The sequence below is a fragment of the Microcaecilia unicolor genome, chromosome 5 (genome assembly GCF_901765095.1).
Source record: "Microcaecilia unicolor chromosome 5, aMicUni1.1, whole genome shotgun sequence".
NCBI classification, from domain to species: Eukaryota; Metazoa; Chordata; class Amphibia; order Gymnophiona; family Siphonopidae; genus Microcaecilia; species Microcaecilia unicolor.
The window spans coordinates 283,550,421-283,563,775 of record NC_044035.1 but is presented as its reverse complement, the minus strand read 5'-3'; the positions used below and the strand labels follow the sequence as shown (position 1 = coordinate 283,563,775).

At 40.6% G+C, this 13,355-nt stretch overlaps 1 protein-coding gene across 2 annotated transcripts in view; it reads left to right on the top strand.

The window, feature by feature from the left end:
• Positions 1-13,282, top strand: part of ZNF654 (zinc finger protein 654) — a 65,286-nt gene extending 52,004 nt beyond the window's left edge. For both annotated transcript variants that reach the window (XM_030204247.1, XM_030204246.1), the window contains exons 7-9: positions 5,987-6,128; positions 7,402-9,703; positions 11,267-13,282. In XM_030204247.1, the coding sequence (XP_030060107.1) occupies positions 5,987-6,128; positions 7,402-9,703; positions 11,267-11,277 (2,455 nt within the window). In that variant the 3' untranslated portion in view covers positions 11,278-13,282. The remainder of the gene's footprint in view (positions 1-5,986; positions 6,129-7,401; positions 9,704-11,266) is intronic.
• Positions 13,283-13,355: the final 73 nt, after the last annotated feature.

Here is a 13,355-nt window from a genome sequence, read left to right as displayed (position 1 = left end):
TGGCTCGGCACCTCTAGGCAGAGAAACTAGAACCCTGGATTCTTTTGAGAGGAACATGTTAGGTTTCAATGCTCATTTCCTGAATACAATCATACCAGCTCTTCACAAGCGTCCACTTGTGAAACTCTGTGCACAAGTTGTCCAAAACTGGCTCAGACGCTCCTTCCAGAGTAGGCTGAGTCAGCTCGCCAGTTGATCAAGCAGCAGAAGGCGTGTCAAAAGTTCTTGGCCAGGGGCACTTATGACACTTCTGATGTGGCATCCAGGATTTCTGCTCAAGTATAGCAATGCACAGACTCTCATAGCTGCATGTTTCTGACTTGGAACATTCTGTTTAGCAGAAGTTGGCAGATTCCCCATGCCAGGGGGATAACCTTTTTGGCGAGACCAAATAAAAAAACACACTGATACCATCTCTTCTCCTGCTGGGCATCTTCTGCATCTGCCTCATCAGCTAGGAGGACTTTTGGCAAGCCAAGGAGGAGTTCCTATTAATATCCTAAGTGTAGGTACAACCCATCGGCTCGCCAGCCTACTCGGACTCAACCCCAATGCGCTCGCTCACGTCAACAGCGTGCGCCTAAAGCCCCTGCTGCTCCCCAGACAAAGCAAGAGATGAGCTTTTGACTGGCTCCAGCAGAGCATGGTCACAGTAAAAGTGTCTGTCCCGGACGACTTGCCAGTCGTGGGGAGGTTAAAATTTTGTCACGAAAGGTGGCCTCTTATAACCTCTGACTAGTGGGTTCTTCAAATAGTCCATCTGAGATACGCCCTCAGTTGGTATCTCAAACCTCCATATTGCCCACTGAGAACTTTGTTCAGCTCTCAGCACAGGCAGGTACTTGCAGAGGATCTCTTAATCCTTCTGAAGGCCCATATGGTTGAGCCATACCACCAGTGGAGGAAGGGTGGGGATTCTCTTCCAGGTATTTCATTGTGCAAAAGAAAACGGGTTGGGGGTGCATCCCATCCTACACCTAAGGGCCCTGAAAAAATTCCTAGCTTGAGAAAAGTTCAGGATGGTTTCCCTGGGCACCCTTCTCCCAATGATTCAGAAAAATGATTGGCTTTGCTGTCTGGACATAAAGGATGCATATACTCACATCCCGATACTTTCAGCCCACTGGAAATATCTTCGATTTTGGCTGGGAACACATCACTTTTCAGCATCACATGTTGCTTTTTGGTCCAGGGTCTTCACCAAATGTCTAGCAGTAGTTGCAGAATTGCTATGCAGACTTGGGGGTCCATGTGTTCCTGTATTTTGATGATTGGCAGGTGAAGAGCATCTCGGAGGAGGGTGCTTAGGAGTCCATGCAGATGAGTATTCAGGTGCTCGAGCTATTAGGGTTAGTTTTAAACTGTCCAGCGATTGGTGTTCATAAGAGCCCTGCTCGATACTTAGAAGGTTCGGACCTACCTCCTGAAGACGAGAACAGACAGTCTGATGGCACTTGCTTCCAAGGTTCGTACTTCTCAGCAGGTCACAGCTCGGCAGATTTTGAGATTGTTGGGCCATGTGTCTTCCACAGTGTACGTTACAATGATGACCCATCTTCACATGAATCAGTTCAATGGACCCTGGCTTCTCAGTGGTGTCAAGCCACAGGGAGCCTGGAAAATGTCATCCTAGTGTCCCCCCAGAGCTTGTATGCTCTCTTCAGTGGTGGACCATTCGATCTGATTTGACTCTGGGACTTCCATTCCAAATTCCTCAGCTACAAAATGTAGTAATGATGGATGCATCTCAACTGGGATGGGGGGGGGGGGGGGGCTCATGTAGATGGGCTTCACACTCAAGAAGCTTGATCCTCCCTGGAAACAAGTCTTCAGATCAATTTCCTGGAGCTCCAGGCAATCTGACATGCTCTAAAGGCTTTCAGAGATCAGCTATCTGACCAAATTTTTATCATCTAAACAGACAATCAGTTTGCAATGTATTACACCGACAAGCAGGAGGGGGGGGGGGGGGCACCGGATCATGCCCTCTGTGTCAGGAGGCAGTCCAGATGTGGCATTGGGCTCACAGCCATGGCATGTTCCTTCTAGCCATCTGTCTGGTTGGCAAAAATAATACCGTGGCTGACAGACTGAGCAGGATAATGCAAAAGCATGAGTGGTCTCTTAATATGGGCATAGCCCACAAGATCTTCCAAGCGTGGGGCACCCCCTTGGTGGATCTTTTTGCCACTCAGATCAACCACAAGGTCCCTCAGTTCTGTTCCAGGCTTCGGGCCCATGACAGACTAGCATCAGATGCCTTGGGGGACAGGTCTTCTGTTTGCATATCCTTCCATAAGAAATGTTGAAACTCAAGAAAGACCATAGAATTATGATTCTGATCACGTCATACTGGCCAATACAGATATGGTTCCCTCTGCTTCCGGAGTTATCTTCCAAAGAACAGTGGAGATTGGAGTGTTTTCTGACCCTCATCACGTAGAATGAGGGGTCCCTACATCCCAGTCTCTGGCTCTCACAGTTTGGATGTTTTGAGCCTAGAATTCACTTCCTTGGGTCTTTCGGAGGCTGTCTCCCGGGTCTTGCTGGCTTCCAGGAAAGATTCCACTAAGAGGTTCTATTCTTTCAAATGGAGGAAGTTTGCTGTCTGGTGTGAGAGCAGGGCCCTAGATCCCCTTGCTTGCCCTACAGAGACCCTGCTTTGAATACCTTATACACTTATCATAGTATGGTCTCAAGACCAACTCTGTAAGGGATCACCTTAGAACAGTTAGTGCTTATCAACATGTAGAAGGTCAGCCCATCTCTGGACAAAATCGGAGACAAAATCTGGACAGCCTGTAGTTGCTTGCCTCATGAGAAGTTTGTTTTTGTCAAAGCCCCCTGTCAGACCTCCACCAGTGTCATGGGATCTCAACATCGTTCTTACACAGCTGATGAAAGCTCCTTTTGAGCCACTGAATTCCTGTCATCTGAAGTACTTGACCTTGGAAGGTCATTTTCTTGGTGGCTGTTACTTCAGCTCGTAGAGTCAGTGAGCTTCAAGCCTTAGTAGTGGATGCACCTTATACTAAGTTTCATTACAACAGAGTAGTCCTCCGCACGCATCCTAAGTTCCTTCCAAAAGTGGTGTCTGAGTTCCATCTGAACCAGTCGATTATCTAGCCAACATTCTTTTCCCGACGTCATGCCCATCCTGGCGAAAGCAGCTTGCACACCTTGGATTGCAAGAGAGCATTTGCGTATTATGTCGGTAGCGCATTTGAGGTCAGCCTCCATTGAAGAAATTTTCAAGGCTGTGATGTGGTCTTCAGTCCACACATTCACATCTCGGTACTGCCTAGAGCAGGATACCCGTCGCGGTAGTTGGTTCTGGCAGACAGTGTTGCAGAATCTGTTTTGGCTCTAGAATCCAACTTCACCCTCCTAGTCCCATTTTATTCTGTTCCAGGCTGCACTCTCATTTAGATTGTATAATCTGTGTTATGTCCTCACCGTTGCGAGGCCCAATTGACCAATGTTTTTGGTGAGCTTGGATGCTAGGGATTCCCCAGTTGTGAGAATTATAAGCCTGTTTGTCCTCGGAGAAAGCTACGTGGTAGGTTTCACGTTAGGAATCACCGACCAGGAAAAGGATCTAGGAGTCATCGTTGACGATACTTTGAAATCCTCTGCTTAGTGTGCTGCGGCAGCAAAGAAAGCAAATAGAATGTTAGGTATTATTAGGAAAGGAATGGAAAATAAAAACGAGGATGTTACAATGCCTTTGAATCGCTCCATGGTGCGACTGCACCTTGACTAAAGTGTGCAATTCTAGTCACTGCATCTCAAAAAAGATATAGTGGAATTAGAAAACATACAGAGAAGGGCAACAAAAATGATAAAGGGGATGGGATGAGTTCCCTTTGAGGAAAGGCTGAAATGTCTTGGGCTCTTCAGCTTGGAGAAAAGACAGCTAAGGGGAGATAGGATAAAGGTATATAAAATACTGAGTGGAGTGGAATGGGTAGATGTGAATCGCTTGTTTACTCTTTCCAAAAGTTATGGGACTAGGGGGCACGCAATGAAGCTACAAAGTAGTAAATTTAAAATGAATCAGAGAAAATATTTCTTCACTCAATGTGTAACTAAACTCTGGAATTTGTTGCCAGAGAATGTGGTAAAAGCAGTTAGCTTAGCGGGGTTTAAAAAAGGTTTATATAGCTTTCTAAAAGTCCATAAGCCATTATTAAAATGGACTTGAGAAAATCCACAGCTTATTTCTGGGATAAGCAGCATAAATGTATTGTACTATTTTGGGATCTTGCCAGGTACTTGTCACCTGCATTGGCCACTGTTGGAAACAGGATATTGGGCTTGATGTACCTTCGGTCTAGCCCAGTATGGCAACTCTTATGTACTTAAGTGCTGAATGCTTTGCTCAAAAACCTCATGAAACTCAAGGGTCAAAGCAAACCCCTGCCATTACGTCTAAACAGATTCAATCAATATAGTGACAGGAGTTACTCAATTGCAGTCTGAATTTGGATGCATTGAACTTGCATATAAAAATCATTAAAATAAGTTTTAGGGGCAATTTCAGAAAGATTTACATAGCTGAACAGATGCTTACCCATGAAAAAAAAAACCTTTCTAACTCTCCCCCCCCCCCCCCCCCCCCAAAAAAAAAAAAAAAAATACAGGAATGTGTGCACACTTCACAGTACATGTACTGTATTTTTCCTCTAGGTTGAAGTGGTGGGATTAGAGAAAACCTGCTCAAATACATATGGGCATATGTGAAATACAAGTATGTGCTTTACTGTTCTTTACCCTCTACTTTCAGCTGAAATGTACATTGGGTAGGAAAATCTCTATATCACCATCTGCTGCAGTAGTTTCAAAGAACATGAGTTTCTCCTCCAAAATTGGCTTGTAATCTCTCTGGGCTCTGAAATGTATTTTCTTAATACCATTTTGGATCAGACAAATGTATGTGTTATTAAAACTTATAGACCTCATAATCTACTATTTTAAACGGTTAACAATTATACATACAAAATGATCATACATATATATATATATATAATATATATTGCATTGTTATACATTAAAACAAAAAAGAAACAGCTAGTCTCCAACTGTTTTATAAGTTTAAACTTTCAGTTGACCATATTGAGTGCATTCTGGTACAAACAAGTTTTTAAGGCCTTTTTAAACTGGTCTAGCTTTGCAATCATCTTCTGTGACAAAAGATAGACCATTCCACAAGGCAGGCCCAATGACATAAAAGATGGAAGATCTGTATTCCTTCAATCAGATCATTCTGAAGGAGAGCACATCTAGTAAATACAATGATGCTGACCTTAAAGACCTTGTTGGTTTGCATAAGTGAAAGGTTGCAAAAATTTCAGAGGCATTAAATCCATTAAAACTTTGAAAACCAATAACATCTTATATCTAATCCTAAATTTTACTGGCAACCAATATAGCCTAGCTAACACTCCAGATATGTGGTCATACCTAGACAATCCACACAGGACTCTGGCAGTTGCATTTTGTGCTAACTGTACAGCCCTTAGCACCTTTTTTTGGTATGCCTATCAATAAACTGTTGCAGTAATCAAAATGTGATGATATAACACTTTGTATTACCATCCTTAAATTTTACACAGAAAGTAAGTCTTTTAAAAACCTCGCTAGTAGTCTGTTTATAAAAAATAGTTAACATCTTTTTAACATGATCCCTCGTCGTTAAGACCTGAATCAACAATCATTCCTAATGTCTTAATCTTGTTACTATTGAGAGCTTCTTATTGTGGGTTTCTTAAAGCGTAATCTCTAAGCATTTTGAAGAAAGTCTCAAGATTGTTATTTTATTTTAAAGAAATATTCATAAAAATTCTTCTATATCTAGTTTCCCTTTATCAATAAAAGAGAGGCTAAGAGAGTCCTTTAGACATGCATGGTTTTAATTTATGCAAGACAACTCCTTTTTGTGGCTGAAATTTATACTGGTACTCATCTTAAGCTATTTTATTTGTAGGGATTTAATCTTCATTTGGAGTAAACTACAAGTTAAATCCAACCCTTCAAAGCAAGTATTTGTAAATAAAAGCTTTCAGCTTTTAAGGACTGCAACAAACATCAGAATAATTTTTCCTCTTATGAAGGTCCTTGCTAATGAAGTAAGTATTGAAGCTTTTTAGTGTATTTAATGCACCACTTTTTTGCATATATTAGTACAGTGAGTGGTTCTGAACACAATCCTTCGGACGCACGCAGCCAGTCAGGTTTTCAGGATACCCTCAGTGAGTATGCATGAGACAGATTTGCATAGAAAGGAGATTGTGTGTACACATTCTCATGCATATTCATTGTGGCTATCCTGAAAACCAGACTTGACTGGTGTGTCCAAAGGATAGGGTTGAGAAATACATGGAATATTGTTCCTTCTATTTGTTTTATTTTTAGTTCACCTTTCTAAATGATGCTTAGGGTGGCTTATAATATTAGAATTCAGGTAGCCTGCTCCAAGGTATCTAAATCTATGAGAGATAGCATGCCTAAGGTAACAAACATCATTGTGAGATTTGAAGCCTGGTTTCCCTGGTTCTCATAGTATTGTTTCCAACCACTAGGTCACAGCTCCATGCATTAGTCTACATACTCCAGATTTTTGTGTGAGAACTATAAATGAATTAATTTACGCAGGATTCTTACTGTTTATAATCTTGCAGAGTGTGTGATTTTAGGATAAAACACCTATGATAGAACTGGTTTTTGTCAGTTGAACTGTTGAAAAGAGCCATTCTAACACAATTGGAATTATGTAGTGATTGGTTTTTATTTTTTACTATCACCAAATACATCTTGGTGTTCTGATAGTTCTGTGGTATTCCTGAAGACTTAATTTCACTGTTCTGTTTGTCCAATGAATTGAAAGGACCTTGATACATTGGGTACCCTATATTTTAGTTATTGGAAGACTTAGAAATTGACAATTTTAAAGATAAGTTTGGATAGTTTTGCAATACTCCTGAATCCTGGGGTGCAAACATTTTGGTACTTCAGGCATGAACTTAAGAATAATTGTGCAAACAAAATTCTGTTGTAGGAAAACATTCATGTACTGTATATATCTTCTTCCTGTTAACTAAGACCTTGGTCTTCACTCCCACTCCTTGAGGGCTGCCTATGGGTCAGGTTTTCAGGATGTCTCTAATGAATTTGTTTGATGAAGATTTGCATATAGTGGGGGTGATTGGTTTGCAAATTTCCTTCCTGCATATCCATTGAAGAGATCCTGAAAATCTGACCTTTTGGTGGCCCTTGAGGACTAGGGGCAAAGACCAAGGGACTAAGGTGCATGTTATTGTGCATATTGTCTAGCTTTATTACCTGGATTTTATGATTTGGCAACCTTACATAGTTCTGTACTAAATCTATTTTGTTTGGCAGCTTGGAGAAGCTGGTTTGCAGATTTCTGTTGAAATATGTGGCTGTGCATTGCAACAGGATCTTCACAATGATCCCAGTACTAAAGCTCTAATTTATAAAAGTATTGCTACTCTACTGCCAACTGACTTGGAAGTCTGCAGAGTTTGTGCACTTTCAGTTTTCTTCCTTGAATGTTCAGTGGAATCATATATAACTGTTGAACGTTTGTATAGACGTCCTGATGAGGAGTACAATGAACATACAAGTTACGTTCAGAATCGTGTACGCTTTGAGTTGCTTCCAATCTTAAAGAAAGGCTTAATGTTTGATCCTGAATTTTGGAATTTTGCCATGATCAAGCAAAAATGTACGGCACTTCTAGGGGAAAAAGCAGCTGTTTTATCACAAGAACATTCCCTAGAAAATGCCTCAAATAATACAGAAAAAGCAATGGAACAGCAGGTTTTGAACAGTAACCCCCTGTGTCTTACAGATAGAAGCAATGGAATATTACGTTGTAGAAGCTCATTCAGAATGCGATCCAGAATTCTTAATAATATCAAGAAAAACCACATGGTGCTTGGAACACCTAAAATCGACCATAATGTTCCTATGCATCATTGTATACTGTGTAACAAGGAATTTCTTGGTGGTCACATTGTGAGACATGCACATACCCACCAAAAAAGTGGGTGTTTTACATGTGTAATCTGTGGTAGGAAGTTCAGAAACCAAGGAATTATGTTAAAGCATTTAAAGAATCATGTCAAAAAGATGCAAAGACAGTATCTTGCTGCTCTCCATCAAGATGTTCAGGAAGCTCCAACTGCAGGTAAAGTCAATTGTTCAGTTTCCATGCCATTGGAAGAACAATCAGAAATTTGCAGGGACAACGAACTGGTTACGGCTCTAATTTCACCTACTGATAATGAAGAAATAGTCCTTAAACCTATCCCCGAAGATGTTGAAAATCAAGTGAGTGAGCTGCATGTGAGTGAGCCTGAAGATATAACCAATAAGGACAGTCTCGACAACACTTCCGAAAATGCTCCTGAGCCCCCTACTGAAGAAGTTTTAGCAGAAATTGCTGAAGAGCCAAATAAAGATTCTCCTATTCATTGTAAAGTAAATGGATCTATGTCCCCTCCAAAAGAAGTGAGTGTTAAGGAGCTGCAAGGTGACTTCAAGTGTCCAGCTCAAGGGTGCAGTCGAGTCTTCAAAAAGATACGTTTTCTAAATAAACATGCACGGAAAGCTCACCCGGGAGACTCAAAAGTCCAACAGCATATCATGAACTGGAACAAAGGGAAATGTCGGTTCTGCCAGCGGACGTTTTCAAGCTCACAACATTTCATAGACCACTTAAAGAGACATGTCTATCCGAATGTTCACGTCTGTTTGCATTTTAATTGTAATCGGAGATTCAAACTTGCAACTGAACTCGCTGAGCACATAACCAGTCATGAGGCTTTTAAAGCTCAATGTGATTTTCCAAATTGTTGTGAACTTTTTGAAGAGCTTCCTAAGCTGTATGAACATGAGGCTCTACATTATTTAAATAGAATAACAGAATCTTCCACAGAATTAGAAGAAATAAATCCTTCAGTTTCTGTATCAGAGCCATCAATTATTTATCATGAGGAAAATGTTTCCAAAAGTGAAAAAGAGAATGTGGATTTGTCAGTTCCAACTTGGAAGGCAAGAAAAGATTTGGTGGAACCAAAGACCTACATTCAGAGTAGTGAGAAAAAAATGAATAGCATAGTTCAAAATGGTAAAGCAAATGAATGTTCATCTGATGATAATGCTTCCCATTTAAGCCCAACAGACCAAACATCATCCGCAGTAGAACCAAACCCTGAAAGAAGTGGCACCGTCAGTGATCAGCTTACCAATGGCCACTGTGATCTGGAACAGACTGCGTTCGTCTTAGCCAATACTGCTTCAGAAAATGAAGGCACTGTCCCTCTCACAGAAAAAGAAGCAGAGTTGAAGGGCTCTGATGATGATCCACAAGTGAGCCATATTGCTGGATGTTCCAAACCAAATGTCAACACTGACTCCAGTTCATATGGCTCAATGTTAAGGCCTTTTACTCGGCCGTTACCTCCCAGTTATTTGGATGAAAGGTATATCAGCATGCCAAAACGCCGAAAAGCTGTGCATAATGAAGAGCCATCAAATGATGACACTGTAAGCATATCAGTAGAGCGAATCAGATGCGGGAACTGTTTAACCACCTATTATAACTCAGAAGCACTTCAGGCGCACCTTGCACAGAAGAAATGTCGACCGTTATTTGGATTTGATTCAGATGATGAAAGTAAGTCCCTTAAATATCTAAGGATTGTGTGTATGGGGATAGAAACAAATAGATGTGTGGTTAAAATGCCTGACTCAACTCAGGTGATTGTTCATTTGCAAACTGTAGAGTCAGACTAGAAATCATTTAAGTGATAATTCTGAGAAACTTTCCTTTAGTCTGGAATGTAAGGGAAACAAAAAAGAGGAGGGGGAAAAAAGTCCTCACAGAAAAGTGAGTGTCAACCAAAAAAAAAAAAAAGTGAGGCAAATATAAGGAGGATTCCAAAACAATGGAATTTTATTGTAAAAGTCATAGAGAATGACCAGACATGGCTGTGTTTTGGCACGTAGGCCACCTAAGGGGTCAGTTGGCCTGCTGATGAATGAAATGCTCTACCAAAATGCATACAAATGGAGGATTAAAATATGTTTTCCAAATGCCCCATTGCGTGTTGTTCAAATTCTGAAGGAACGAAGATTTCTTAAATGGATTCTGACACCTATGGGACCGAGGCTACCCAAATTGGTATTTTAACCTTTCACATTATGAGCACTTGCTAGTTTAATATATGTATATTTCTTTCATCCATACATGTTATTTCCACATGTAAAATGTTTTTGAATCCTCCTTATATTTACCTCACTTTTTTTGGTTGTCTGGAATGTAAGAACAGAAATAGAACATCTGCTTGTCTTAATTGTTATAATAAACCTGACAGTTGTCTAACCTGGGGATTCAGTAATAATGCTGTGGGCTGCCATGCAGAGGAACTGGAGTGAGATTTCCACTTCTGGTCCTCTGCTCCCCAGGTGGGCTAGGGATGCTGCATTGACTGTATTCAGACTCTTTGAAGAAAGAAATCATAGCCATTTCACAATGGTGGCATTTGCTGGCCAGATTCAGGGTTCATTATTGCATGGTTCTGGATAAGTCCCTGATGCTTTGGCCCTGGTCAAGAGTTATGTCTCCAATGACTCTGGAGTAAGATAAGTTGAGAGAAGATATAACTTAGGTGAGAAATGTTTAGGTAGTTGCAAATGAAGGCTAAGAGTGCCAGATAGCCTGAGATCTGCCTAAGCTGGAAGCCCAATGGATCAGAAAGAACTGCTAGGTCAACAAAAAGGCAAGTCATTTGGGTTTAATTACTTGTTTCTTCCCCCCCCCCCCCCAAAAAAAAAAAAAAAAAACCAAGCTCAAGGCAAGTTGCAATCAGGTTCAGTAGATAGCTCTTTGCTCCAAAGGGATTACAGTCAAGTCCATACTGAGGCAGTGGAGGGTGAAATGATTTGCCCAGGGTCATAAGGAAATATCAGTGGGAGAAGCAAGAGTTGAAACCTGGCTTTCCTGGTTCGTAAACTGTTTCTCTGCTGCAGTTAAAACCCTTTAATGTCCAATGTTCCCGTAACAAGCCATATGGGAACAGATTGATGGGAACATTGGACACTAAAGGGTTAATAAAATTATTTCAGAGTGGAGAATCAGCAGTCAAAGACAACAGAGTCCACTAACTAACAGAATCAACACTTTCCTGTAAAAAAATAAAACAAAAAAACCCCCATTGTGTTCTTATTTGTTTCACAGGTGCCTGGTGAGATTTCAGAGAGATCTATCGTGAGAAGACGCATGCAGAAGCACTACAAGAAGATATCAGTTTGATGGTTCAAAACTGGCCTTAATCAGAGATCTGATTTCTCTAGAAAACTATAAACCTTTAAAGCACGTTTTAGAGAAAAAGCTCAGAGAGAACAAGAAGGCAATATGCAACTTCAAATCCAGAAAGAATGCAAAAAAAATAAAAGGCTATTGCTCAGAAAGCAACATGGTGGGTGTTCCTGTAGTCAAGTAGATGAGCACTTGCTACTTTTATGTCGAGTCTTCTGCTGGATGTCTAGGGCTGCTCATTACCTGGAAGAAAGAAAGCAGTCACTATGTACCAAAGGTTTGGTGGGCCATGAGCCACACACTACAAACATTCCAAATCTATAAAAAGCATACTGAGCCTGAAGAATTTCAGCTCAGTATGTGATTAGTACAGCTAAAACCATGAACCAGGAAATGTCATCACCTGAACTGATGTTTAAGGAATTTAAAAATTTATTAGTAGAAATGCTCAGTTAAATCTGTACCCTTAAACATTCTCTTTAATTTTATTACACTTTGCTTTCAGAAACCTACAGAGTATACTATTAATAGGTGATTTGCTAAAGTTTTTTTACACTGTTCTATTTTACCCCAAGTTACCCACTTAAAAAAAAAAAAAGTGGCAAATGTAGGATTGTCAGTTCTAAATCTAACCTGGTTGTTGTGGTAGAAAGCATAGATGGAAAGGGTAGTACAACGAGTCACTTTTTTCTAATAACAAGGGAAGAAAATGCACCATGACATTTCTTGTTTTAAGAGTAGCATACACATTCTTTTAGTAACAAGTACTGAGATATATGATGCCTGGATACCTGCTGTAGGCTACATATGTAGATTGTACAAAGGCTAAAAGCAGAGCCCTCTTAATCATTTAAATGCACTACAAAAGTTAAAATGTAAAGAAAGTGAGCTGTGACTTGGTCCACTCCTCCGTGGCATAAGAGACTAAGGCACCATTTGCATGATTTTCGATTGGACTCTCTTAGGGGAACACAGGTGGCATTCTGGGATAGACCTAGTTCATCAAATTCTGCATCCTGTCTCAACAGTGCTCCTCCTGAGAGCATCTCTTACCTGTTGTTCACTCCTAGACATCAGTTGTAGTGATCCCCCATATCTGCATGTTTAATTATTAATAGACATGCCCTCCAGAAACTTGTCCAAATCCTTTGGAAGTATTAAATGGAGAGGGAGTAAGAGATGCCCCTGAGCAATGTTCCCTCTAAGCGGAGCACATGAGCAATTGCTCATACGTTTTAGGAGCATCACTCACAGATTTTACATGGCTGCTCACAAAATGTTTTGGCTTTTTTTGTGCTATATACAGAAATACATTACTAATACTGGCACTCAGAAATTGTTGGTTTTTAAAACTTATTGCTCTGAAAAAAAATTTGCAAATTTGCACAAACCAGGCCACTCCATAGAGGAAACATTGCCCCTGAGTAGGGTCCTATGTTTTACTCTCCTACTTTGGTGTTTTCTGTAATGTAGGCAAAATGCTGTCATACCCAATTCCTCTTCAGCATCATGCTCACTCTACATTTATATTTTTTGTACAACATTTAGGAAGTATTGCTGCTTTAGACTTGCTGGGATAAAAATCTGACATTTCTTGTTTCATAGACTGTTTCTGGAAGCTTTTAAGTCAGTTTCTGACAGACATTCAGGAACATGAAAATGTTAACTCTGTGTGCCTGAGGGCCTGTTTACTAGGCTTTTTTCTCTATAGAGACTTTGAGGAAGGGGGAACACTTCTGGCTTGAAGCAAGACCATCACTTTAAATGGTACCTCTATCTGAAAATGAGATTTAACAGTTGAATATGGATCCAAACTGAAACACCAGGCTTAATTGGTAGTGAAATTTTAGTTCTATATTCAACATACACATCGTTCTGGAGATTGAAATATGAGAATGGAGAAACCTGGAGATCAAATAGTTGTTGATTTCCACCCCTCCCCCCCCCCCCCCCCCCCCCCCCCCCCGAATCATATAAGTCTAACATCATTGAAGGACTTAAGCCTGCA